Raw genomic sequence first — 27,109 nt, forward strand, 5'->3', positions numbered from 1 at the left:
AGAAGAAAAATACGCTGATATTAGCGGCGCCGTCGGCTGCGATGCGAGCACAGCTGAGCCGGTCGTCTCCCGTCGGTAGCCGTGCACTGCCGCTGACCTCGACAAGTATCGGAGCTCTTGTTCGTGTTTAACATTTGACAGTGGATATCATTTTTCTTAGAATGTACAATTTATGCATCGCTTTATCTATAGCGGAGATTATTTTGCTATTGGAACAGAAGCTGCAGCCGATGTTTTCGTCGCCGTTTGCGGAGGCCCACAGCTTCGCGGTCGTCGATTAGCCTGTTGATCGTGCTGCGGGCGGAGCGCCGGCCGAATTGCGGTCTACTTTGGACACCTCTCGCGCGACCGACGTTCTACGGCACTGGAGGCCGGTTCGCCGTCGGTATATTTGCCGCTAACGTGGACGTGCTTAACTGGAAGTGGATAGTGTTTTGAGAAGCGCGTTAAAGTTAACGTCTGTCACGTGACATTTGGAGAAGCACTTGGCGAGGAGAGACCAGCCGACGAGGAGAGTAGCGAAGGAAAGAGCGAAACGAGCGAGGGCCGTGTTTCGATCATCAAACGCGTGTAACTCCGCTATTACGGCATCATTTCGAAAAATTCTCGTGGCTACGTGTTCGTTGTAGACTCGTGCACAACTGCAACACCACCGCTAAATTTCGATCTCTAGGTGGTTTAGGGGCCCTTTAACAGCGGAGCTGTTTAAGCCGGGCGTATAGTGTCTACTAATGTGTCTGCTGGGCCGATCCTGGCAGCAGTGCTGAAAGGGTCTAAGCGCAATGGCCCATACCCCTGTAAACTAGCGAAGCTGAGCCTGGCTAAGTCTATAGATAAGCATGGTTGGAACTACTTAAGCTTAGTCAGTCATCGATAAGCAATTGATAGCCAATCAATAGCTAATCGATGATCGAATAATGATCAATACCGAGAAATGGTGGGGATGACTTGGTAGTGCTTAGCCTACCCCAAAAGCAAGGACTACCTAGGTGTCCATCAGCTCCGCTGTCTCTTTAGCATTTGCGCCTCCAGTGCAAGTTACGCAAATGTTTTGACTGATTTTTAATTATTATGATTAGAAAGAAGTCGTAGTTTCGCCCTATAGGCGAAGCATTGATTGCGTTAGTAATTAGACTGCTATACGAAGTAATATTAGTCGTTTTATCAATTGCATGAAGTGCCATAAAGATTCATTTATTAACTAAATTAACAAGCACATTGTCACGCGCGCCCAGGCAAACACGAACGTATCTCACTCAATGACCGCGGACACTCGCTCTCAGAACGTTGGTGTGATGAAGAGCGGCAGCAGCGGCGAGCGAATTCCCGCCTTCGTGCCGCCTCTCGCTTCAACGCAATCTAGGTCAGGGCCTCCGAGCTTGCTATCAGCGACAGGTTTTGCGCCGGCCGTCCCATTGGGCGCCCTCCCCAGCAAGAAAGTGTAATGCGGGGTGCGCGCCTAGTTGCCACGAGATGGCTGTGTTAGCCGAGGGCTCTGGCTAACAGCGCTAAGGAAAGCCTTACTGAAGCACCCACCAATATAATATGAAAATAAAGGGGAAGCGGAATGGCAGCAACAATGAAACATAGAGCACTTTGGGGCCACAATCCCTATGAGGTGGTGCGTGAAATCCCTAAAGGAGTAGTGATGCCAGGTCTAACGTTCACAAATGCCATTCTGTGCTTAAATTCGGACTATCTTGTCGGGGTTGGACGTTAACCAAAGATTGGTAGGTCTGTTGGCTCCGGGAGCCCACGCTAAAGCCACAAATGAGTCAGTGCAGGGTGACATGCATTGGGCCTCTTTTGAAGTAAGAGAAGCGCCGAGCAAAATTAGTTCTGAAGAAAAACTCAGGAACTTGAATGAAAATACATGGGCGGCTAAAGTGCAGAAATAAATTAGAAGAAAAAAAAACTGTACCATAACACAAAGGGCCTTGCTATTTTTGGTTTGAGCTGGTGGCCTAAAGACAAAAACACACCGAAGCAAATATTCGCAAGGAGAGCAGGCATGCGTATGCTGTAGCAAAAATCCGGAGATCATTCAGCACATTCTAATGGAATGCGAAGGTATTCATCAAGTGAGACCAGTAGGTAACTAACACCTTCCTGAAGTGCTTGGACTTAAAGTGGACCGAAGCATCAGCTGGTCAGCAGCCCAGGTAAGCAAGACACGTTTGAGGTGTTGTTTAAAAAAAAAGTAGGGACGAGATTGATATGACCGCATCCGTTTCAGGCGTGGATAGCGGTATACAATGTAGATAGAGACGTTTTGAGGAAGAGAAAGAAGATAAAGGAAATATCTACAGAAATGCTAGGATGTACGTATAGGATACCTGACTAACTCAAACCGGCTAGGGGCACTATAACGTAAAATGATTCCAAACTGTTTTGATTCCAATTTCGGCAATCAGCCTCCACGATTGGTCAAAACATTTTCGGGCCACTCCCAACTTCACCTGTCTGTTACGCAACGTCATGAAAACCACGATAGCTCCCCGTCTGATATAACGAGTACACACTGATTATGCATGATTAAACTGCACAAAAGAAAAATAATCATTCCCGATTCGACGCTTTTTCCCCATTAGCCCTCTGCTAATGGTCCAACGTTTTCTGGCTAAGCCCACTTCACCTGTCTGTCACGAGCCTCACGAAATCGCGAAAACTCACCACGTCAAAGTGACGTGTACGCGAAAAAATGCATTAATCTGCCTAACAAAGCTGAAAGTTTTTCTGAATAGCCACAGACTGTCCCGTTCCGAAAGGAATAGAAGATTGCTGCCCGCCGATCGCTCAGGCCCTCGCTACTCGCATCTGCCGGTGAGCATGTATTTATTTGCGCATGATAAACCTTTTTGCGTGGCAGTAAAACATTATTGAGCCCTTTCGGCATGCATACGACATCGCTCTACCAAGTCTTCCTTGCTGAGGATCCGTTTTAGCGGCATTCTTATCCTTCCGTTGCGCGCCGCCGCGATTTTCGACCAGCCACCGCAAGCTAATTAAGGCGAAGCGGACCAATTGGAGAAGCCGGCACCACCCTCTTCATGCCGTTATCTATTTTCACTGTGCTGGCTCTGCCCCATCGAAGCCCTCTCCACTAGAACGTGCTCCTCGTCTCTTGTCAGCCAATTAGATAAGAAAAACCGCTGAGTGTAGACAATGTTATTGGTTTTGAAAGCGAACAAAGGCGAACGTAAATTTGACGTCAGGAGTTGGGAATCATTTCACGTTATAGTGCCCTAGGTGATTATTTGCCACCGCCCTATTTCAAATTGCATGCCTATAAATCATCATGATCATCTAGCAGCCGATGAGGCGGTCGTATACAAGGCCGACCGCACGAGATCTCAACGAGGGCATTGCAACTCTTTTCTCGTTTTCCGGAAGAATTTGCCTCGATACATCCCAGGGGAGCCGACGGGGGCGGATTTTTGAGCTTTGCCTCGAGCTCTGATTCAACCAGCTGGCCATGACAACCGTCTACTCCTTTTGTGTATGTTTTTTTAAATTTCACTTTGCACCTATATATATATCCTTATCCATTGATTTTATAGTATCTATAGTCTAGGTATGGTAAGTTTATTATCCTAGTTTTTCCAAGTACATCATGTGTGGGCTCACACAGCATTCATGGTCTTTGAATTAGTAGCTTATCGTAGATGGCAAAGTTTAGTTGCAAACCGCCTCTTTCTTTATTTGTTTCATTTATTTTATTACATTGTGTCGCAGTGATTCGGCAATTGATATGGCTGTTTTCGCATTTGTACGCCTGCAATTATCTTCCTGGTTTAAGGAGTAGTACTTTGCCTGTCATACTGTTGCCTGTTTTAAAAAAGCCAAGCTTTGCGAAGCTCTCCAGGTTTTTGTGACCGTGGATCTCAACTGAATCGGCCAGGCAATCACAGCGGAGGACGCGCTCGACGTCACAGCCGCTGGGTTCCTTGCACCACTACCAGATGGCGCTCGCCTCCGCGCATCCGCGGCGGCGGCCGTGCGGGAGAATGATAGGAAATTTAAGCCAGTTCCACGCTTGTGAAATCTGATGAAAAAGGTCAGCGCTGCAAGCGTGCGTGTAGTAGTGGGTATGACGCTCGCCTTCGGACCGTGAGGACTCGGGTTTGGATCCTGCCTCTCTATTTCTTTCTCTCCTGTTTTCTCTCTCATTCCATCTGTGTTTCTCTTTCGTTCTTTCTTCCTTTCTCTCTGTTTCTATCTGTGTCTTTTTCTTTCTCTCTCTCAGTGCCTATCTCGCTCTCATTTTATCTTTCTGCCCTCCATAGCATGTTGTGTTACAATCGTCGGTACAACGCAATCATAAGGTTCCCATAAATGCTTGTTCTGCTGGCGTGGGTGTATGTCGTAGTAGTTATAACGCTCATCTTCGGACCGTGGGTACCCGAGTTCGAATCCCACCTCACCAAGAAAGTTTATAATGCAAAAAGGTAAGGCGTGCCGACACGGGCACAAGAGAAGTGGACAACACCAACGCCTGATTTTGGAACGGCGGAAAGTTTATTTTGTCTTATTTACGTCATTATTTCTCTCGCTCTCTGTCTGCCTATCTTTCTTTCTGTTTCTACAATTCCTCTCCTCATTTCACACTCTCTCCACTTCGCTCGAAACTGCGAACACCATCGCTCTTTAGGGATCAACCTCGATCTTAAACAGCTCCGCTGTTAAAAGAACCAGAAAAAAAAAACTACGGAGTACGCAGGCGACGTACCCGCCGCTGGGTTCCTTGCACCACCATTAGAAGGCGCTTGTCTCCGCGCATCAATGGCGCATCGATGGATGCGACAGGAGTGGGGGGGGGGGGGGGAGACAAGGTGCGAAAACTGTGCCAAGCTGTTTCGAAAAAGTTTGACAATAGAGAACGAAAATGCAGCTGCGGTTTTAAAGAAGGTCAAAAATTCACAAAATGCAGAACTGGTGTTGTGTACTGGCTTCCGTTAACCTGTGGCAACATATGCATAGAACAAACCTGTCGGTGCATTAACACCCGTCTAAGGGAGCATCAACATTCTCTTGGATAAGAAAATCATTCGCACTTGTCTAACCACTGCAAGCTGTCTTTGTGATCCGGTATTTTTTGGCACTGATATTTTGCTTTGAGATAAAAACAAACAGCGTGAAATAACAGAAGCGTTCCATATAAAAAGTTGTGTTGAGAAATGCATCAGTCAACCATGGGTTGCAATCATTGACAAAGAATTTGGATTCTTGAATACGGCATGAACCTTTGTAATCTGTTCATCTGATGACTCGTTTTGCACATGCTCAGTGCAGATATATGGTGCATTATGTTCTGTCTCTTTCCAAAAATAAACAGTTGTGAGTAAAAGTTCGTCTGTCCACCTTCACTGTGTCCTTGTTGATTGTGCGCTCTACAAATTTCACCATGAATACGCACCAACTCGCCCAACTATCAGGTCTGCCGTAATCGACCCTGTTTTACCGCCACAACAGCGTAGCGTTGTTGTAGAGTACATGGTTCTCTTAAGTCAGCATGTAGTGATTTCGTGAGAATGTGCGTCTTAATTCCGTACATCAAACAGCCACAAAAATTTATTATTCTTCGAAAGCGAACACTTTACCACAGCAGATACCCATTTTCACGTTACCGAAATGATACTTTGCTTAAAGAAACTGGTCTTCGGATACAAATTTGTATTAGGCTGCCGAGAAAGTACTAATTTGCGCTCCATTTACACTGCAGTGTTAAATGACATACAAAGTGAACTTCGTCTACAACTATCGGTCATACCATGGCGGTTCAGGGGAGCCGTATGCAGTGGCGGCACCTGAATTGAGATGTGGGAGGAATGCAAAAACATTTGTTACCGTGCTTTGGGAGCACGATAAAAAAACCCTGGTGGTCAGAATTCATCCTGAGCCTTTCCTTACACAGACCCCCATAAGCCGCTGTGCAGCTTGGGGATGTTTATCACCATACTTTAATTTTACTTATTAATCATGGTCAAGTGAATGCACATACAAAGCAAAAGCGTACCTAAATACATAGTCCTTTGGGCGTTAACTTCGCTTTGCCTGAATCATCCAAAGTGTCTACTGGCACCCGCTTGAGGAAGGGATATTCAACAATGGATCCATGTCGTCAGCGAGGTAATCAAGAAATTTGCGGAGTACAATCAAGCTATCTATATCGCTTTCATAGATTATGAAAAGGATTCAATTGAGATACCAACACTCATAGAGGCATTGCGCTATCAAGAAGTACAGGAGGCATATTGCGGAATATCTAGAAAGATTCCACAGCTACCTTGGTTCTCCACAAGAAAAGTAGAAAGTTACCTATCAATAAAGGGGTATGACAAAGAGACACAATCTCTCCAATGCTATTCACTGCATTCTTCGAAGAAGTAATATTCAAGCTCTTAGACTGGGAAGGCTTAGGAGTGAAGATCAACAGCGAATATCTCTGCAATCTTCGGTTTAAAGAGGACATTGTCCTGTTCTGCAACACTGGGGACGAATTACTACAATTGATTGAGGGCCTTGACCGAGAAAGTGTAAGAGTATATATGCAGAAGAGAAAAATAATGTTTAATAGTCTGGCAAGGGAACAAGAACTCAGGACCGCCAGTCAGCCTCTAGAGCGTGTATATGAATACGTTTATCTAGGACAATTACTCGCAGGGGACCCTGATTATGTGAACGAAATATACAGAAGAATAAAAATGGGTTAGAGTGCATACGGCAGGTATTACCAAATCTTGACTGGGAGCTTACCATTGAGTTTGAAAAGAAAATTGTCGAATCATTGCATTCTACAGGTGCTAACATATGGAGTAGAAACTTGAGGTTAACAAAGAAGCTCGAGAACAATTAAGGACAGGCAAAACGTCAACGAAAAGCCGCTGACCATGAGGTTAGGGCAAACGAAGCGGAACGCCTGCGACAGTGTCGTCTTGCCACAAGCTTCGCTTACCCCCATTTTCTTGACAGAGGAATAGCTCTAATTTTTTTATAGTGCAACTAATACCTTTATTCAGAAATATAACTGTTTTTACTGGGCTATCTTCGATATAGGCACAAATTTTTATACTGCACTATCCACGGGATCAGCTTACATTTTTAGACTGCTTTATTGTCGCGACCGGCCCACATATTGAAGTATGATGACGTGTTAATAATGGTAAATAACTTCCAGCGTTTTGCATGCCAAAACTACGATCTCATTGTGAGGCACGCCTTTGGCGTAAACGCGTCCGTGGCGTAATGGTTACGGTATCGGGCTTCTCCACTAGAGGTCAGTATGGCCTTTAGAAAATTTTATTTATTTATTTATTTCAATATATATGTAGATATATACATCCGGAACATCACGGTGATCAGTGGCCCCAGGGGCACACATCCATATATCCAGTAGCAGATATTGGCCCACATTTTTAGATTGCACTATATCCTGGATTAGCTCACGAAAAAGGCTAGAAACATATCCGATACGGAAAAGCGGTGGTAACTGGTCAAGGAAGACTTTGTCTTTTAAAATGTTTTCAGGCGCGGGATTTTCCGATGCGCCGATCAAACGAGGGCTCCAAAGGAAGTTGTTTGAGCAGCAGCAAGAAATGATAAGCAGATAACTTGAATCGCAATACAACCCGCAATATGCCTTCTGTGAACGCATTACCGCAGTCGTCCCTCGAACGAACGTCTGTATACAGGGTATTTCAGTTAACTTGGGCCAAACTTTAAAGATATGCAAATGCTACGCAGCTGGACAGAACCAAAATAATGTTGTTTGCCGTTGCTTGGAGATACTAAGACTTTTTTTGCATTCCGCCTAATTCGATAATTATTATTTATTTATTAATCAACTTCACAATTATTATAGTTAGATTAAAAGTGTCAATGAGAAAATTGTTGAGCAATATGAGAAAGTCCCGATACAGGCTTTCTGGTTCTCAATAGGTGCAACATAAAAGTGTTTTTCCGGGCGTGAAAGATGCCCGTGAATACATGCAAAGTGCCTCGAGCGGCCAGTCGCGCGGCAATTTTGCCTGTATTTGGGCTATTGCTTAGCCTAGCCCAAAAGTCCAGCACTAGCTAGGTGCCCATCAGCTCCGCTGTCTCTTTAGCATTGCGCCTCCAGTGCAAGCTACACTAATTTTTTATTTGCGTTCTAGTGAATGGTACGCTGGCTACTTCGAAAACTCCGACTGCGTGGCGTGAGGCGATCGCCCCATATTTTGCGCGCGCGAATACGCGTCGCTCTCCATTATGAGCCGTCACGATATGCTTTTATCAGTGATGCGTACTGGTCGATTGAGCCGCTTAAAACAGTATCATCGCGGTCGCTGCTAGCGATGGCAGAGACCTCTTGCTAATGTTAGGGTGGCACAGTTGAGCTCCCACGTACTTCAGGCTGGCAGGTGAAAATAAATATAGAAAGCCATGTGTTTCAGTCTTATAACACCCTATTTATTTATTTATTTATTTATTTATTTATTTATTTATTTATTTATTTATTTATTTATTTATTTATTTATTTATTTATTTATTTAGAATGACCTCAGGGCCCAAGGGCATTACAGAAGGGAGTGGGTCTTGATTAGAAAAAAAATTGAACGTATAAACAACAGTAAATATACATATTATGCCAAATATAAAAGAGGTCCATAAATAAAAAAAGGCTAAATTAAAATTAAATTAAGGGGTCTTACGTGCCAAAACCACTATCTAATTATGAGGAACGCCGTATTGGGGGGCTCTGGAATATTTTGGACCACCCGGGGTTCTTTAACGTGCACCTAAATCTAAGTACACGGCGTTTCGCCCCTATCAAAATTCGGCCGCTATACGTCCCCGTGTTTCTTCTCGCGCCGTGTACTACCAGTACCACCTATTAATCCATTGGATCAACGCCTCTCGAAGCTTTCGCTTTTTAGGAAACACATAGAATCCGAAGCCTTTGTCCCTTGTGCTGTTGTAGAACCCAGGAACGCAGCAGGTGAATCCTCCCATCGCACGATGGCTCCACACGAACCATAAGAATTGAAAAAATCGTTCGGAAACAGGACGCACAGGCACTCCGGGCGTCTGGAGCAGCCAGGTGACTACAAGTACCAGCATGCACTGCAGCAGCGGTGGCGTCGTGAAACTGGTCGGTGGGATCGGTCAATTCACATCGAAGTGGGCGGACTGGTTGATGCCATACTGTTTCGCCATCACGCTGTCCCGGCCTGAGTCGCCGCGCCGACTTCCAGGCGACAAGCGACAGTGACAGAGTGCCCTCCACGTCCCAAAAAAGGATAAATCCCATGCAAGCGATCTTGCATGCAACGGCGACAAGCGACGCGACGAAGATGGCGGTCGCGTCCATTCGTGGCGTGGCCTACAAGTCAAACCCCTCGCGAGCGAAGGCTTTGATGATGATGATGATGACGACGGTGATGATCTATGCGGCCTTCGGCTCTGTATCGGGCGATCAACGAGGGCAGCAAGTAAGTACCAAAGCTTGCGTGGCACTTGCTCTAATAAACTGACTTGTTTTGCTGGACAAAACAACATGAAGTATTTCTGGTGGCCTTGTAGTCGGTCTTTTTTTTTCTTTTTTATTGTTTCTTTCACGTATACAAATTCGGTTGTTCGCTCGGGCCATTCGCGAAGCGCGGCAAACGGTGCCCGCGCATTTTGTTCCCGCCCGCGCTTGCTGCACCACCCGTGTCTTCTGTGCGAGCATTTTACAGCGAAGCTGTTATAGGCTAGGTTCCCGGAGATTGCGTCCGTAGAAAACCGTAACTGTAGTGTACACAATTTCAAGCACTGTCCACTGTGCAGAGCACGGCATTCAAACTGACTCTCGCACTGTAACAACTTTAACTGTTTGTTCGCCTCAAATAATTTATTAGGCATAGCGAAATAGAAAATTTCATTTACGCCAACTGATGGAAGCAAACCCTGTATGGAGTCCTTTTAATTGAACCTTATTGAAACCTTAGAGCTAAGAAGGTAATTGTGCAGAACGCTGTGAGCGGCATCGTGTAATTCGACCTTGAAGTAACACTGGCAGTAGCATTCCTGTTACCAAGAGGGTTTCTACAGCGAAGCTGTTATAGGCTAGGTTCCAGGAGATTGCGTCCGTAGAAAAGAGAAGTGTAGTTTACAACAGTTTCAGACGCGTCGCGCCATCTCATGGAGTCGTATGAAAACGCCGGGTTGGCGGCGTTTTGAAACTTTCTATTGTAGCTGTTATAGGCTAGTTTCCACGAGATTGCGTCCGAAGAACACCGGAAGTGTAGTGTACAACAATTTCAGACACGTCACGCCACCTCGTGTAGTCGTATGAAAACGCCTGGTTGGCGTAGTTTTCAAACTTAGGATTGTAAAAAAGGGAGTATTATACCGCGGTTTTTGCCGGATCTTACGTTTGCTTCTTCATTACGTGACGTAGACCACTCTGACGATCACGTGAGCGCGTTAGCGCTGTGTGCGCGCCGCGATTGGCGTAGTCGTCTTTAATAAAACGCTTTGATGGTATGGTGATTGCGACTGTGTACGTTCACGAGGTCGCGGAATCGAATCCCGGCCACGGCGGCCGCATTTCGATGGGGGCGAAGTGCGAAAACACCCGTTTACTTAGATTTAGGTGCACGTTAAAGAACACCCGCTGGTCCAAACTTCCGGAGTCCCCCATTACGGATTGCCTCATAATCAAATCGTGGTTTTGGCACGTAAAACCCCATACATTAATTAATTTTTTAACTGTGTACGTTCCCCCTGCAACGCCTACGAAAGGCATCAAAATGTTCATGATAGACATGTTCGGATGGGTGATGTCCAGCGACGATACGCCCATTCTAATCGTGGGGGCAATCTTCGCTACACCAGACCCACCATAGTCAAAACTTCGCTGGCTTCCATCTTCACAGTAGTGGAAGGGCTCTGAATTCCCCCCCCCCCCCCCTGCAGTGAAGGTTTCCTGAGCGTTGAATGGGACGACAAAAGAAACTATCTGCTTTAAGGCTAATTATAATGAAAAAACGGTGGCAGGCACTGTCCCGCAAGCAGTGAGTTCTGCTGGTCGAACGAGATCGAGTTTTTCACGGCGGTAAGTGAAAGCGGGACAAATGCCTCAACGCAGTGCAACTGCATACGCTTTCATCGCATTTTACAGATGATACTCATGAATAACGGCGACCACTCGCTGTTCTTCAAATTCTGCAGAATGTCGCCGGAGACATTCGACGCTCTCCACAGCTTCGTGTGAGACCGGCTGGCAAAGGAATGGGTTTGCAGAGAATCGATTTTGTCTGATGAGCGCCTGGCACTGACACTACTGTAGAACCATTTCGTCACTTCAGTAATGCTTTTGATTCGAGAGAAAGTGGCCGTTAACCAGTACGAAACTTTGGTGCATGGATCGTGATCTATAATCTCATGTGGTTTCAGATATCGTGTCATCCGGCACGCTCATGCGAGATGCAGCGATGTCAGTCAGGGTGGGGTTGGAGACTGCGCTGAAGGCAATACACCTGACCTGCAGTGTGCTATGGGAGGTATTCTCCCCTGTGTGCGTGAAGATGTGCACAACATATTTTCATAGCATCCTGCATGGTCGAGGAATACCAATGAACATGATTTAATGCTCATACTTGCTGAGTAATGTCTAAGTATTAGTTGCTTTTCTGAGCATCTTGAAGGGACACTAAAGGGAAATATTAAGGCAATTTAAATCGGGAGATTAGTGCACGGGAACGTCTAAGGGGCCAATATTATCGCGTAGAGAGCTTTACTATTGCAGAAATTGACGTAAATTCAAGACACGATTAGGGACTCCCCCAGGACATTTAGGTAGTAGTCCTACGACTAAGGCACTCGTTTCCTAATTCTATACCTAGTACTCAACCACTCGTAATAAAAAGAACCTTGTATTGCTTTATAAGACGAAAGAAAATGCTACTTGTCCAGTTTTTTTTACTTAAAACATAATCTATGGGGGCACTTATGCAATTGTTACGATGTGTAAATGCGAGAGCATTACTTGTCGCTGAGTATGTCGCTTAGTTAGGTCGTTTAGTGTTTCGGCGAAATGTTGCTGAGTTTAGTTCTGCTGCGTTTCAGCTTTTTTTTTGTATTCTGGGGGTTTTACGTGCCAAAACCACTATTTCATTATGAGGCACGCCGTAGTGGGGGACTCCGGATGAATTTTGACCGCCAGGGGATCTTTAACGTGCCCCCAATGCACGGGACACGGGCGTTTTTAGATTTCGCCCCCATCGAAATGCGGCAGCCGCAGCCGGGATTTGATCCCGCGACCTCGTGCTTAGCAGCGCAACACTGTAGCCGCTAAGCCACCGCGGCGGGTTGCGTTATGTTTCCGAGTGTAATGTTGCTGCTTATGATGTCGCAACAACGCGAGGCGGCAAAACGGTCATATTGCGATTTCTCAGCTGAGCTTTATTTGCGGATTTCCCATTAAAGTAATGTTTCACGCACAATGCGTTCACTGTACTTTCTCGAAGACACCACCTTTCAGCACGATGGTGCGTGCTTATGTTTTTGTGCGGGAGCTGCGCGAATTCAGGAAGGCCAAGTACGCAGTGGCAACAAAGCATTTGGTCAGAACGTTTGTAGAAAGTCTGATTGGAAGTGTTTGCAACGTTTGAGATGGACTGGTTTAGAACGGACGTCACACCCGCACCGGAAAGAGGCTTCCTTGCGGTGCGGGTGTGACGTCCGTTTTAAACCAGTCTAATGCAAACGTTGCAAACACTTCCTAACGGATTGTCTACAAACGTATTGATGAAATGCTTTGCTGCCGCTGCGTTGCCTTCCTGAATTCCCGCAGTTCCCGCTGCCGTTGTAGCCACTGCTCCGCATCTCGCTGCCTCCGCTGCAGCCTTTCTCGTTGCACCGCTGTGTTCGCAGCTTAATTGCCTGCTCATCGGGCACTTGGGGGTTGCGCGTTACCTCGTTGCAGCAGCTGCATCTTGCCGTGCTCGCTCCGCAGATGCTCGCTCTGCCTTTCGCGTTGTCAGGGTTAGGGGGGGTGCACGTTGTTTCGCTACTGCCGCTAGCTTCGCCCGTTTCGCTGCGTTGGGAGGGTCTCGTACTTCGTCGACAGTGAACTGGTGCCGGCGGCCACGCTTTTTTGTCTCGCCTAACGTTGTAGATGCAAGCGATTCAACTTCGGACGATGAAGACTCCATATCGCTGACAGTGGCGCCACTCCTATTGTACGCCATCTAGTGAGTCGCCCGACAGGAATAGCCCAACCACATACACAGTGTCGAAGATATGCATCACTGTCGCCTGTTGCAACGATGGCGCAGTGGTTAGCGCTATCGGCTACAGTGCGGTAGCAGTGGATGTGTGGCAGAGAAATGTATCTTCACCGTGGACACGTTTTTTTCTTGAGTGCGCAGCACTTTAGGGGCCCGGGATGTTGGCACTGCGTGTGATCTGTCGTGATCACGCTCACAAACAAGTGTTCAAACAGGGTTAAAACAAGTGCAGAATTTATCAAAACCGGTTCACAATAAACGAACATGATTCAGAATAATTTAAAAGACAGGAATTACCAAACATGAAGCGCATTAGTTACCAGAAACTTGTTAAAATCGGTTTCAAAACGCCAGACTGGTACCAGCGCAGCGCAAGAGAGGGCGCCACCACCCTACACCGGCACTTCACTGCTTCGCAATTCCTAAGGTTTCAGGTTAGTGGAGCTGCATTGGCGCTGGATTTTAGCAGAATTGGAGCCACATTAAGCGGTGCATCTGAGCAGGATTTCAGCTGGATTGGAACTGCATTTGATTTGGGGCGCAGGATGGTCTTGAAGTCGTTCTGAGGTAGCGGCGGCAGCAGGCAACGCGGCCGGCGCGACTCTCGGGGCGAGCTCTTTGCGTTCGCTGCGGACGCGTCGCGTGTCGCTGCCGTTGGCGCGGGAGGCGGCGATTTTGCAACAGAGACTCGGCTATGGCGTTGACGACCGTTAAAGATAAACCTGCTGCCAAAAGGTGGCCTACTTATTTATTTAACATGTCAGGTGAAGAAGACATAGTTTGTGTGCCGTTTCTCTGCCGCGGCTTTTAAGGCGAAAGCCTTGTATGCCCCATGAAGTGGGAAATCCGGCGAGCGTCCGGCGTTAACATCCGGTGGCAAAAAATCCCACGTGACCAAGTGATGACGTCACTCTGAGGCTCTTAGTGCGAAATCCCACGGTGAACGTCAACACCCAAAAAAATGACTTTGCCCAATTCGGAAATTATGTTGACCCACGTTCAAAACCTACCTGGCGCACTCCCAAAATTGACTTCGCCCACCCCCTAATTTTGGATGGCCCACCCCCCAAATGGACTGTCCAATTCGAAAATTGAGTTGACCCACGTTCAATACCGACCTGGCCCACTTCCAAAATTGACTTGGCCAACTCCCAAAATTTGGATGCCCACCCTCAAAATTTACTTTGTCAAATTCGAGCACATCACCAAGTGAAAAGTATCGCGCAGAAGATTCAGAATGCTTTCGCATTCAGTTCACGTAATGCTTAAGTTCTTAAGTGCAGCTGCTTAAGTGCCTATGTGACTTTTCCACCACGGCTTTCTGATGACGGTGGGGGTCGCAGAATGGGCCAAGTAATGCTCTCGCATTAATACCTTACGTCTGTGGTCTTTCTTTTTTGTGAAGGTGAAGATATGATCGGCAGATAGCGGTATAAAAATCTGTAGTTTGACCAGTCTGCGTACAGCAGTGGTCAATCGAGTTGTGAGACGAGAGGCGTAGCGCACATTGAACAGCACAGTAGCCTAGAGTAGCATGCGTCGACAGCGAGTAAATGTACACCACTGCAAGCCGTAAGCACGGACGCTGCACATAGCCAACGCCTTCTAGAGCATCCACCATACTGACGGCGGCCGGCCACATTGACCGACCACTTTAGCAGACGTCGCTAAAAGGACCCTGTGGAGCCTCCCGGCCTTCTCCTCCGAAGAAATAGCTTTCGTAGGGAGCCATAAAATAAGTTGCGTTCAACGTAGTGCGACCAGCGCACGGACACACATGACGAACAGGACGCACACGCACATCGGTGTCCGTGCACTGATTGCGTTTCATTGAACGCTTTCGCGAATAAGACCAAATGACAACAAAGGAGTGAAGACACCGTAGCAACCAAGTAAATGAACACTCTGTGCCACTTTATTTCGGTCTTTGAGCATTCGGCCCACTTAGACAAAAAGGTACAAGAAAAGGAGCACGATACATTGATCGAACACGTATATGACAGGTATACCTTCGTAGTAATAATTTATTTTGCTTGCTATCCGCCACAAAATTGTTACAACTGCCTTGACAGATGTATTGCCATCACCCCCTTTCGGATACAGACACTACAACATTACAGGAGGCCACTCTTGCAAATACATCGACAAGCGCACATTCATCGACGGCCCTTCTGCATCCAATGATGGGAGAATCAAGCATTTTTGCTGCATCCCTAGAACGGGTAGAATATACTTCGTCGTTATGGGAAATTAAGAACGCTCGACATAAATGAGCGGCCTTTGGCATTGACATTATAGATGCCAGCTTGTAGGATTGCTGTTACCGTTATGCAAACCATTGAAGGAGTCCGTGCCGCTGCTGTATTGCACAAACTCCACTTTGGAATCTTGCAACGTCGCGGCCACGTGTGACGGCTCAGCGCCGTTGGCATTCCTAACTTCGTCCTTGAGTTCGTTCTCCGTTGTCACACGTCGAGCCTCAAAGATGAGTTTGTACAGTCTACCCGTTGGAGCTTCGCAGAAAATGTACATAAAGTAGCTGATTAGAAAGCTCCAAACGAGTACGGAGAAGAAGAACGAAACCTGCAGGAAGAACGGGATAGAGGACAGTGCGTGTGAAAATACAGAGCTAGTATTAAACATACTGTTCACAAACTTTGTTAACAAACCATTTATTCAAACAGCCCCTTCCATGGCCACTGTAAGCCTTCCCACGAGAAAGAAGTAGATGCACTGTGCACAGCACAAGGAACAAAGGCGAGTACTGAATTACATAGCTTTTCGTAACACATCGTGAACAGCCGAGCAAGCGTGAAAGTTTAGCAACACATCAAGCATTGTTAGGCCTTACAACTACTGATGAGAATCAGTTTTGAGTTTGATAATTTGTACCTACAATGGCATATTGAGTTCTTTCAAACGCGACCATTCCTGCTCAGATGGACAAACTTACTGCAGAGCTACGCCTCCTTGAACGCCGCGCGGGAGATTTAGCTTCGATTGTATCATGCCTGGCGTGACAACGGCATCATCTGGGCATGCAAAGCACGCATGGTGCAGTAGTGGCTTATTTCCTCTACAGAACGGTACCACAGTAAGGTGCGTGGGTACTATGGTTGCAAAGGTATAAGTGATAACGCTATAACACGTTTTCGTCACATCGGTTACTGCAGATTACTGTCTTTGACGCTTTTTAAAGACGTTTCACGTCAACAAACGAAAAGTCTGTTTCTGCTGTTATATATACAGGGTGTCTTATTTATTCGCTACCCGTAAGAATAAACAAGTGCCTGAATATGCAATTCTGAGCATTCTAGTAACTCTGTAGGATAGGCAGTAAACGCGTCAGGCTCAGCAGAAGAAAAAAATGGGAGAAAGAAAGCTAGGTCGCCTGACCTCCTCTGTGTAGTGGTGTGAAAGCTATGGGCCGAGTCTGCGAGCTGTAATAGCAAACAAGAACAAGGGCTCCTTCATTTCCCGCCTGTGATCGCCCTCTGCGTGACGCTGATTGAATAGATGGGCCACCGAAGCGTTAGTAGTGCGCAATGGGCGATACCCTCCTCTATTCTCTGGAAAACGCAGCCGGCTCTCGTCACCGATAGGCTGACACTAGCCTTAGCTGCAGATCTTACCTGCAGTGGGCGGAGTAAGTTAGACAGAATGTAGTAGATGCGCTCTTTACATGATGAATTACAGAACCATGAAATACTGTTTCCACCTGAAACTAATGAAACCTTAGGGTGCCACTGCCCCTGTTCACTTACAATGAAGAAATGCGAGTAGTACATCCGTTCCCGAGATATGTGCATTGTGAGCTGTACGAAGGGCAAGTGGACAATGTACACGCCGAAGGCCAGCCTGCTGAGGGGCGTGAAGGCACTCCACGACAGGAACGTGCACAGGAAGCCTGTATGATCACAAAACAAAAATATCAAGAAATTCTCCACATACTTGAGTAAACCTTTGGCAGTCGTGGTTCATAGCTGCAACACTACCCTTGCAGTTCTTTACTACGAATCCTTGTTACCTATTTAGTATAATCCCAGCTTGCAAGACACAGAACATCCGTTAGAAAAAGTTATACTCGGCGCTTTTTTATGCGCTTGTGCTTTTTCATCACTACATATGCCATCGAGTCTAGATTTACGCGCTGCTTCTAGAGTGGCCGTCAGCAAAATTCACGGAGTCATAAGGCATTATCAGAGGATCATCGCACTTTTCTCGCGTACCAAAAAGAAACAGGCATATTTTAAAGCCAAGCTATCTTTGCCTCTTCTCCCGACTTTCCATGCGCTGCTGCTGCTGCTTTGTAGTGGCTCGCGCGGGCCGCAGGGTTTCTTGAAATACCACGAGATGGCACTCGCCTCCGCGCATCCCGAAGAAGGTCCCCTAGGGGAACCTCAGAATAACATCACCGTCAATAGCAGAAAAAGAAGGAAAACAAGAAAGGGAGCTCGCCATGCAATAGCTTAAATAAACATGCAGGTCGGTAGAGGAAAGGAAAGAGGGGTTGAGATTGAGGAGCAGTTAAATAGAGAACAAATAGGGGTGTGTGCGGTTACAGAAACGCACCTTAGAGACTCGGAAGAGCTGCCAGTAGTTGAGAATTATGTTTGGGAAGGGTGCGAGAGAACTAAATCGGAAAGAAAGGAAGGGGGAGTCGGAATGTTCATACATCAGGGAGCCAAATCGGAAAGAGCAAATTCAAAATGTCAAGAGCATCGTTGGTTATCATGCACAATGAGTAGAAAGGGAACTTGGCTGGGCGTAACGTATTTGTGGATCGGAAATGATTGCAGAGAGAATTAAGAAGCAAGAGTTAGTGAAATGCTGAAGTGCTGACATTAGGGGTATTGGGAATGTCGCCCAAACTATCTTATTAGGTGACATGAATGCCCACATACAGGATCTAGATGGCAATACCGACAACAACAGAAAGTGAATGCTAGTAGATCTTTGTGAGCAACATAACCTCGTTATCGTGAATACAGAGCCTAAGTGTGATGGGCAGACCATGTGGGAAGTGGGAAACCGGCAATCGACCATTGATTACTGTCTGATGACACAAGGAATTTATGATAAGTTGAGCGAAATGGTCATTGACGAGGAATGGTATAGCAGCATAGGGACTGACCGTAAACGCATGATTTTGAAAATAGGATGTCTTGTTGGGAAAGAGAGCAAATAGCGAAGAATGGCCAGTCCAAATTTGAACGATGAACAAATAAGATATATAGTCAGAAGAGTCGAGGAAAAACTTGGCATATGGCCCAGTAAAGAGCTTTTAAGTGTAAGTGCGACAGAAATACGGATAGAAAAGTAACATACTCGTCGGAAAGGGAAGAAGAAACGGAAAAGCTGGTAGAACAGGGAGATATGAGAAGCGATCGCTGCATGACAGAAAGCATCACGAGAGCACAGGCCGACAAAAAAAAAAAGAAAAAGAGCGCCGCTACCGCAGGTTGAATTAGCCAGAAAATGGGAAATATACCGGGAGAAGAAATACTATGGTTCAATTCCTGGTTCAAGGAAATATAAAAGGTGAAAGTGAGCGTTAGTTGTCAGAAATACGTGAGAAAAAGAGGGCCACACCTAGAATATTTCGGAACCACATAAACTTATTAGGCAGAAAGTCTGGAACAGTACAACATATCCTAGATAAAGACGGAGGCAAACTGGAATAGGACGCAGCATTAAATTACATACGAAATATAATAGCCGAATCTTTCCAATGCAATGACTAGGTTGTATTTGAGGAAAAAATGAGCATCAAAGAGAACCAGATGGAAAAGGAGCTGGTGCTGACAAATTTCAACTGGAAGAAAGCCGAAGAGAAAATTCCGCAGCGCACAGCCCCGGGGCTAGACAAAGTACCCGTTAAGTTTGATTAATGAAGTAGGACCAAAAAGTAAGAAAGCTCTATTGAAAGCATTAGAAATAAAACTTAAAAAGTATGGACGAATACCAGACAGTTGGCGGCAAAGTAGAATAAATTTAATTTATAAAGCTGATAATTAATTAATTATGATTTATTTATTTAATTAAATTATGGGGCTTTACGTGCCAAAACCACGATCTCATTATGAGGCACGCCGTAGTGGGGGACTCCGTAAATATTGACCACCTGGGCTTCTTTAACGTGCACCTAAATATAAGTGCACGGGTGTTTTCGCATTTCGCCCCCCATCGAAATGGGGCCGCTGTGGCTGGGATTCAATCCCGCGACCTCATGCTCAGCCGCCCAACACCATAGCCACTGAGAAACCACGGCGGGTTATAAAGGTAAACGTGAAAAAGATAGACAAGATCTCGACGTCCCGTCGTGGGAGACCTGAGCCCGGGTCGTCAAAACTACAGGACAACTCAATAAAGTTATTACCACCACCATAATAGATCTCGTGCCAACATAAGTAAGTACATCAGAGCGTGACGAAAGAAAGAAATAGCGTAGCTTGCACTGGAGGCGCAATGCTAAAGAGAAAGCGGAGCTGATGGGAACCTATCTAGTGTTGGCTTTTGGGCTAGGCTAAGCACTACCAAGTCATCCCCAGCATTTACCGGAGTTTATTGATTATTGATCAATGATCGATTAGGTATTGATTGGATATCGCAAGGTATTGGCCACGCATTTCGGCTAGGCTAAGCACTACCAATCATCACCAGGATTTCCCGGAATTTATTCATTATTTGTTGATTATCCTTGCTATTTATTTATTTATTTATTTATTTATTTATTTATTTATTTATTTATACATGGACACTGTCAATCACAATAGGGGCTAGAACAGGAGGGCAAAAAGAGACTGTGATTTAGTACAAGGCAAAAAAAAATCAAGCATGAGACCACCAAACGTTGTCCAATCTACAGATGCAAGGCATACCACAAACTCTACAAAAGTAGCTTGTACAGACATAATGACATTGGCACTGGAGTTAAATAAGAACAGGGCAAAAGTATAACACTTTTAAAATTGTGAGGCTAGCAAATCGCTTTCAATTAGTTCAGAGAAACGGGCTAAGGATGTGCTACTGGTAATGGAGGGGGTCACGTTATTCCATTGTCTGATCGCCAGGGGGAAAACGAGAATTTGAGGGCATCTGCGTGGTATCTGGAAGAAGCCCGGGTATCAAAGTGTTTCTGGCGGGTAGTTCTTGCTACGGATTGTTTAATATAACGGGACTTTTCTACATTTAGGTGGTTGTGTAACAGTTGGTACGTTACATTTAAGCGTGACAATTTCGCCCGGCTTTTTATGGTTAGTAATCCGGCCTTCTGAAGCAGTGCAGTAGGCGAATCTGCTCGGTTAAATTTGTTAAAAATGACCCTAAGCGCTTTTCTTTGAACTCCTTCGAGCTTGTTGGCTAGTTCTTTTTTTTTTGTACTGGAACCAAGTAGTGTGTGCGTATTCCAGGATGGGTCTGGTGATGCTCTGTGGAATTGTCTTTTTAGAAAAAGCACTCTTTTTAGTGCAGATGATGAGATGTATTGATTGGCTATCGCAAGGTATTGGCCACGTATTTGATCTAGGCTAAGCACTACCAAGTCATCCACAGCATTTTCCGGAATTTATTGATTATTCATCGATTATCGATTAGCTATTGATTGACTATCGATTGACTATCGATGACTGATTAAGCTTAAGTAGTCCCAACCATGCTTAGCTAGAAAACAGCGCTTGCATGTAGGCTCCCTAGCGTCTGAACAGCATGCTGGCCACGTACGCAGAAGGAGCACGTGAACATGCGCCAGCAAAATGGCTCCTAAGCGTGCACTTGGCGTCGACGACGCCCAGGCCCGAAAGAAGCGTCACGCGGAACAGGAGCGTCTTCGATACGCAGTGAAACGTGGTGCAGACTTCGCATGTATGCTGGCTCGAAGACGTGAGGCCACGACGCGTGGCGACCATGAAAGACGACGTGAGCACCACGACCAGAATCGACAAGCAGAATAAAAAGTATCGTTAATCAAAGCAAACAGCATACAAAGCTTCGCTTGCATCGATTCCCACAGTGCATGAGATAAGCATATTGTTTTTTTTTGTACATTTCTTGCCTACGATAGCCGCAGCGGACTCCGCACACCAAGAATCGTCAAGCCGCATGTACAATTATCGCACTAGAAGTAATACACTGCGGCGTCATTTTCTCAGTGAAGCACGACGACACATTAGTTGATTGTTATAGAGAACGGGTGCAGTGTACCCATGCAAGGCAAGCACGTAGTGACTATCCAGAAGTTGAGCGCGTCATTAGAAAAAAAAAAGAATGGCAAAGCTTTTTCGCGCAGCTTCAGGGATGAAAGTAACCGTAGCTGCATCCCGAACCTTAATATACGCAAGCGAGTTTCCTGAAACACAACGAGAAAGCTGCTTGCTGTCCTCGGATTACGGTAAAAAAAAACAGAAAAAGAACTTGATTCTGGGTGTAGCAGGTGATGACACAGTAGTGCACCATGCTGGTTTTATGCCCTCTGCACGCGCAGCGGCGCTCGAGGAATAACAACGGGAAGGAACAGTTGTAAGGAAATGGACCTGGCCTTCGTGACTTTAAACGAAAAAAAAAAAAACTGGGCAATGACCTCCAAGGGGCGACGAGTAATTATCGTCCCTTCTTTCACATTTTTTTTCTCGTTCGGCGTCTGTATACGCCAGTGGCGGCAGGCGACCATGATCAAAAGGAAATCGCCTTGCCCCGACGTGGTTTGCATAATGATGACGTGTTTACCATCGCAAGCAACCGCATACTGAAGTGTGGCCCTCGGCTCCCACTTATGCTCACGCGCACTGAGGAAGCACGCCTGCTCTCATGAAAGCCGTGCAGCGTTGTCGAAGGTAAAACTGGTGTAAGCCGGTCAGAATTGAATTGGCGGCATCGCGTGCACTTTTTGAAAGGTTGGTTATTGACTAGAACCCGTGTAATGGGCAGGCAATTTAGCTACCAAGAAAATAACAAGGGTTGTATAGTGCTAATCACAGTATCAAATAAACAATGAAGCCAAGCGAAGCATGAGGGAGCTTCACTCTATATTTTTGCTTTAATATTACATAAACATATACGTTAAATGTTACTATAATTTTCAAATTCTTAACAAGTGACAAGAAAAATACATGTGGAAAAAAGCGATAACTTTACCGCCGGAGGGAGCCAAACTCACAATCGTCGCGTGACATGTACGATATGCGGATCTGTGGCCACGGCTGTCCATTCATATATGAATAGTGTATACACTATTCTTGTGCGTAGTATACATGTATTTATAGCCTAGCTCTTGGAGGTTCACCCAGCGCCACTCACAGCCATGGCAGCGAATGCGGAACGTCCACCAAAACGCGGTCATATGACGCAGAGCATCGCACGCGTGAATCCTGTTTTACATGATGCGACTTCCATCGCACCGGAAGTGCGATTTCGGTTGCATGGGACAATAATCACAGTCGCACGTGTCGACCCCACCCTCTGCGACTGCCATATCAACCGGTTGGTCACAAGTCGCACCGATCGCAGCAATCGCTGCAATGTTTCCCTGAAATTGCACCGAGAGCCGCGTGAGCTATTTGGAGGTTTGTTCTGGGAAATGGCGTCTGTCGGTCAACAAGCCCTCAACAGTAAACTAATTGAGTGGAGCCGAAGATTGCGCAAGCGGTACGTACCATCAGCACCGACATGCGAATAAGGCAGATAATGACGCATAGGTCAGATTTGCTTCTGTGATTGCGATGCGTTTGTTGACACGCTACGCTACTAATTAAGTGACCTTTTTTTCACGTTGCCTTTGGGTGCTGATAGTACCTACTTTTGCATGCATTTTGGTTATACCGGGTGTTCAAAATTAAGCTTTATGGTTTTCTTAAAATTAGGCACTGGGAGGCACGCGAAGACCACCTGTGCAAATAAGTTATGTGGCCAGGGGACGCAAAGTGAGATGCTAATTATCGCTGTCAGCAGCCGAATTAACTAAAATTGAATAATTACCTTTTTATTGACTCCAGAAAGTGTGTATGTTTGTATTAAAAAGTTAGAGGCAGCCGTGTTTCTACACAGTTTCACGTGGAAGAATTCTTCTAGCAGGTCTGTGCTCCGAGATATCCTATGTACAGACTTTGGAGATATAGGAGATATCCTATGTAAAAACTTTGTGTCCTTATTGCACCTGTATTAAACCTGACTTTAAAGGTAAGTGCATTTTGCACTTACTTCAGTGCATTGCATTTTTGTGTATGCTGGTTGCAACATATCACAGTATTCGCCACGATCTTATTTAAAAGTCTTATGTTAACGGACGCAATATTTGAATCATATTTTCAATGATTGTTACTGTGAGCGCAGAGGGTCTTGCGCATATATAAGCAAAGTTTCAAGGATAAATATATAGTCCCACTTTGCTCAGCCGCAATTCTAAAATATAATTAACAACGCTTTGGAAGTTTGCTACAGCGCTGCCAATATACACATAAAGATTCGGATACTACGAACCGCATTGAGAGGAGTCCACGTTTTAGATTTACGATGTTTCATCCTGATATGCCTGGTAGTTCTCGAACGGCTGAAGTTTTCGTCCTCCGGGAACCATTGAAAACTCCTTCAATTAGTGCCAGTTTGATAATTTCCCAAGGTGTCCACAAAATACGATAACAGCGAAATTTCTGCAGCGCGTATTTCCTAAGACACCGTGTAATCTTACAAAGTACGTCTTTGATACGCTCAATAGTTCTAAAACAGCGCGCAGTGGAATATTGCATAAAGATCCCAAGTTGAATGAGCAGTTTTTTTGGTAATTTATTGACCTTGAACAATTTTTAAAAAGTCACCTGCTTAAACGAACATTTCCAACTTGTTGGCCACATAATCCTTCATATATACCGGTGTACAATTACTCTAGATATATAGGTCCTTAATTTTACGTGTGGTTCTTTCATTTTCTACTTAAGTGAAGAATGTAATAGCTCCGTGTGCCGAGTGCTGTGCTGTTTGATGGTTAGGACGGGTTAGAACAGGCCTTTATTTGCCTCTTTTCTGAATGAATGAATAAAACATAGCGCAGTGTAACAAACCTAACCCCCTAAAAATTTTACTGTGCTATCTTGAATGGGTATGTCATTACGAGTGAACGTTCAAGCGCATATTTTTCACAGCTGCTATAGGCGCAGCACAAGCGTCACTTAAAAAAAAAAACAGGATTTCGTTTTGAGTGTTTTCGGTAATAGGTGCGGGCTCTCGCAAATACCTCCTCTTCCAGTGGCACAAGCAAGAGTGATCCAGATGAGGAAAATGGACCACAAGATGCGGTCGAAAAAGGCTGTGGATAGTTTGCCGAACTCGGTAGTGGGGTCGTTGGTGCGGTACCATGCTGTCTTCATGAAGATGCAGCAGAGCCCGCTTGCGATGGCAAGAAGCCACGCTGCTATCTGGAACATCTGAAAAAGCAGGTCGGCGCATGAAAAAAAGGAAACATTGATGTTCTCCTTCTTCAATAGCATGAATAATGCTGTATATGTGTGCACTCGGAGTTGTGTTGTAGTTCGTGTTAAATAATTTCAATATGTAACTCCATGTGTGTGCCAGCCGGCATAGTCTGTATCTTCTATAAAGATATATATATTTTTTGCTCATTCGCGGCGTGGTGGCTAAGCCTATACGGGGCTTTGCAGCGAAGTGCAAGTTCATGAGTCGCGTCGCGTCGCGTCGGTGTATTTCTCAAAGTGGCGCGATGCACAAACTCGTGGCTTCGATTACTTTCTTCGGCAGCCGCCTCCATTTGAAGGGGCAATTGAATGTATCCTATGTACGTGGAAGTTCGGGACATTGACTTCAGTCCACCGCTCTACCATCATGCTGTGCACTGGGATTTTCACCACCACTTTACTAGGATTTCCAGTATAGTGATGATTATACGAGGATTTTCACCATCCTAGGATACTAGAATCACTATCTTAGGTTTTCCACGTCTACTAGGATGACTCAAGAGTAATCTAGATTCCTATTCTCGCGCAATGGTGTCGCAGCAAAAAAAAAAAAGTTTGCCGACGTTATCCTGACTACAAAACGTCATTACAGAGCGAAACACCGCTATATTATTTCTTGGCGCGCAGAATGGAGCTAGGTTTTTCTCTAAACTATAGTGTACTAGAATGGGGGAGTGGGTCCAGCGGACGCCATAGCAAGCGCCGAGGGTGAAGCAAAAAACGCGGAAATTGTGGCGGCGCTGCAGTCGCCTTATTCTGAATCTCCGGCCAATAAACGTTGGCTCCGGCTGTTTCGGCAGCGCTCATTGGCTGAGGCGAGCTGAGTAGCTGTCATCTGGTCGACGCACCATCGTTGTTGCGTCGTTTGCGTTCTTTCCGCCGCTCTTTTTCCATTTTATTTACAATAGATCGGCGGGGAATAATCTCAGTGTTACCGCCACCGAGTATCCGCCTGTCAAAGCTCCATGCAGCTTCGGTAGGGTCTCCGACGCGACAAGCGTCCGGCCGGCGAGCGGGGCCGCTCATTCGGAAGAAAGTGACGGTGGCGTCACCTGGATTTTCAATAAAAAATGCTTCAGCGTAGAGCCCTCGTTGGACCCATTCCCCCAATCTAGTACACTCTATCTAAACATTAAACATTGAAACTGAACAGATCTGTACGCAGTTCGAAGAGGGGCGCTGCTTGGAGGAAATGAAAGCAGAGACCTACTATTTATACCCACTTTTATACTCGAATTCATGCATTACTACATCACCAAATCGTTCTTGTCTGCACAAGATTTGTCATTTTGCATACACTCCCAGTGTTCAAAGTTCGAGGGCTTTGTTAAAATCAAATTATACGGACGCAAAAACCAGTAGCGATACATGGGTGATGCGTGGCCAGTACTGTAGCATCAGCTTGACTACATTCCAATTTTAGGCCTCTGGGTTCGATATTTGCGGAACCTGCGTTCCATCGCTACTTTCCAGCGGGTGGTCGCAGAATTCGTTGGTGGTCCAGGTCCAGAATTTCTGCCCAAGTTTGTTAAGTGGACATCAAAGCACCATAGATTGTCAACGGTAATCTAGAGAATAACATATAACCCGATTATTGCCGTTAATGTTGCTTTCCAGTGCAACATTTTAGTTTCCAAAAGGATAGATCTGCTGAAATGGTTTTAATTCAACGGAAGTGAAAAACGATAACGTATAAAACAAACTCGTAACGTCGGACTTTTTCTGCATATAGAAAGCATTGAAGTCTGTTAATTAGAAACTTTTGTTGTGTAAATTACTGTTCTATGACCTAATGTTTATTGCATTAGATATTACAGATATTTTACATTAAGGTCACCATGTAACAATCTGAATAAAAAATTGTCCAACAACAAGGCATACTTACCTGTGTACCACATGGTTCAATTTTAAGCACTCTGCTTCTTCTACTACACTTCTGTCACTTATTTAAGATCATACTTGCTCCATCATTTTTAATGCAGGCAAATTACACAACGGTCTTCTTCACTGGACCTGATGTAGGCTCCATGATGAGAGTTACAAACGTCCAGTTGAATGAGCCGTCAAAGTGGTTATAAGTGCATAGCCTTGAACCCTAATGTGTACAAAACCAACTCGTACGGGTTGCTACGATTATTGAGCAAAGAATAATATAATTGACACTGAACCTATTTTCATCTTCCGAAATGCTCCTCCTAAGTAAGTATATTGCATTTGCTTTTTAGGTGTTGCTTTTAATGAGAAAATAGCATGGACTTGTTCGGTTAACAATATGTGCTCCAACCTCTCTGTTAACTCATTACAATACTGAATAAATAGAGGCCTCGTTACCACCACGGCAGAAAAGGTGATCTTATTATTCAAGTGCAATCATACTTTCAATAATGTTCGTTA

General features: G+C 45.4%; 2 protein-coding genes across 2 annotated transcripts in view; both read right to left on the bottom strand.

The window, feature by feature from the left end:
• Positions 1-27,109, bottom strand: part of LOC119439143 (nose resistant to fluoxetine protein 6) — a 328,558-nt gene that overhangs the window by 185,418 nt on the left and 116,031 nt on the right. The window lies entirely within an intron of this gene.
• Positions 15,157-25,262, bottom strand: LOC125942131 (nose resistant to fluoxetine protein 6-like). The gene is made up of 3 exons (XM_049660246.1): positions 24,478-25,262; positions 17,018-17,160; positions 15,157-15,836 (listed from the first exon to the last, which is right to left on the bottom strand). Exons 1-3 carry the CDS (start codon positions 24,728-24,730, stop codon positions 15,546-15,548), a joined length of 687 nt encoding a protein of 228 aa, XP_049516203.1. The 5' UTR covers positions 24,731-25,262; the 3' UTR covers positions 15,157-15,545.

This window comes from Dermacentor silvarum, chromosome 1 (genome assembly GCF_013339745.2).
Source record: "Dermacentor silvarum isolate Dsil-2018 chromosome 1, BIME_Dsil_1.4, whole genome shotgun sequence".
Classification (NCBI taxonomy): Eukaryota; Metazoa; Arthropoda; class Arachnida; order Ixodida; family Ixodidae; genus Dermacentor; species Dermacentor silvarum.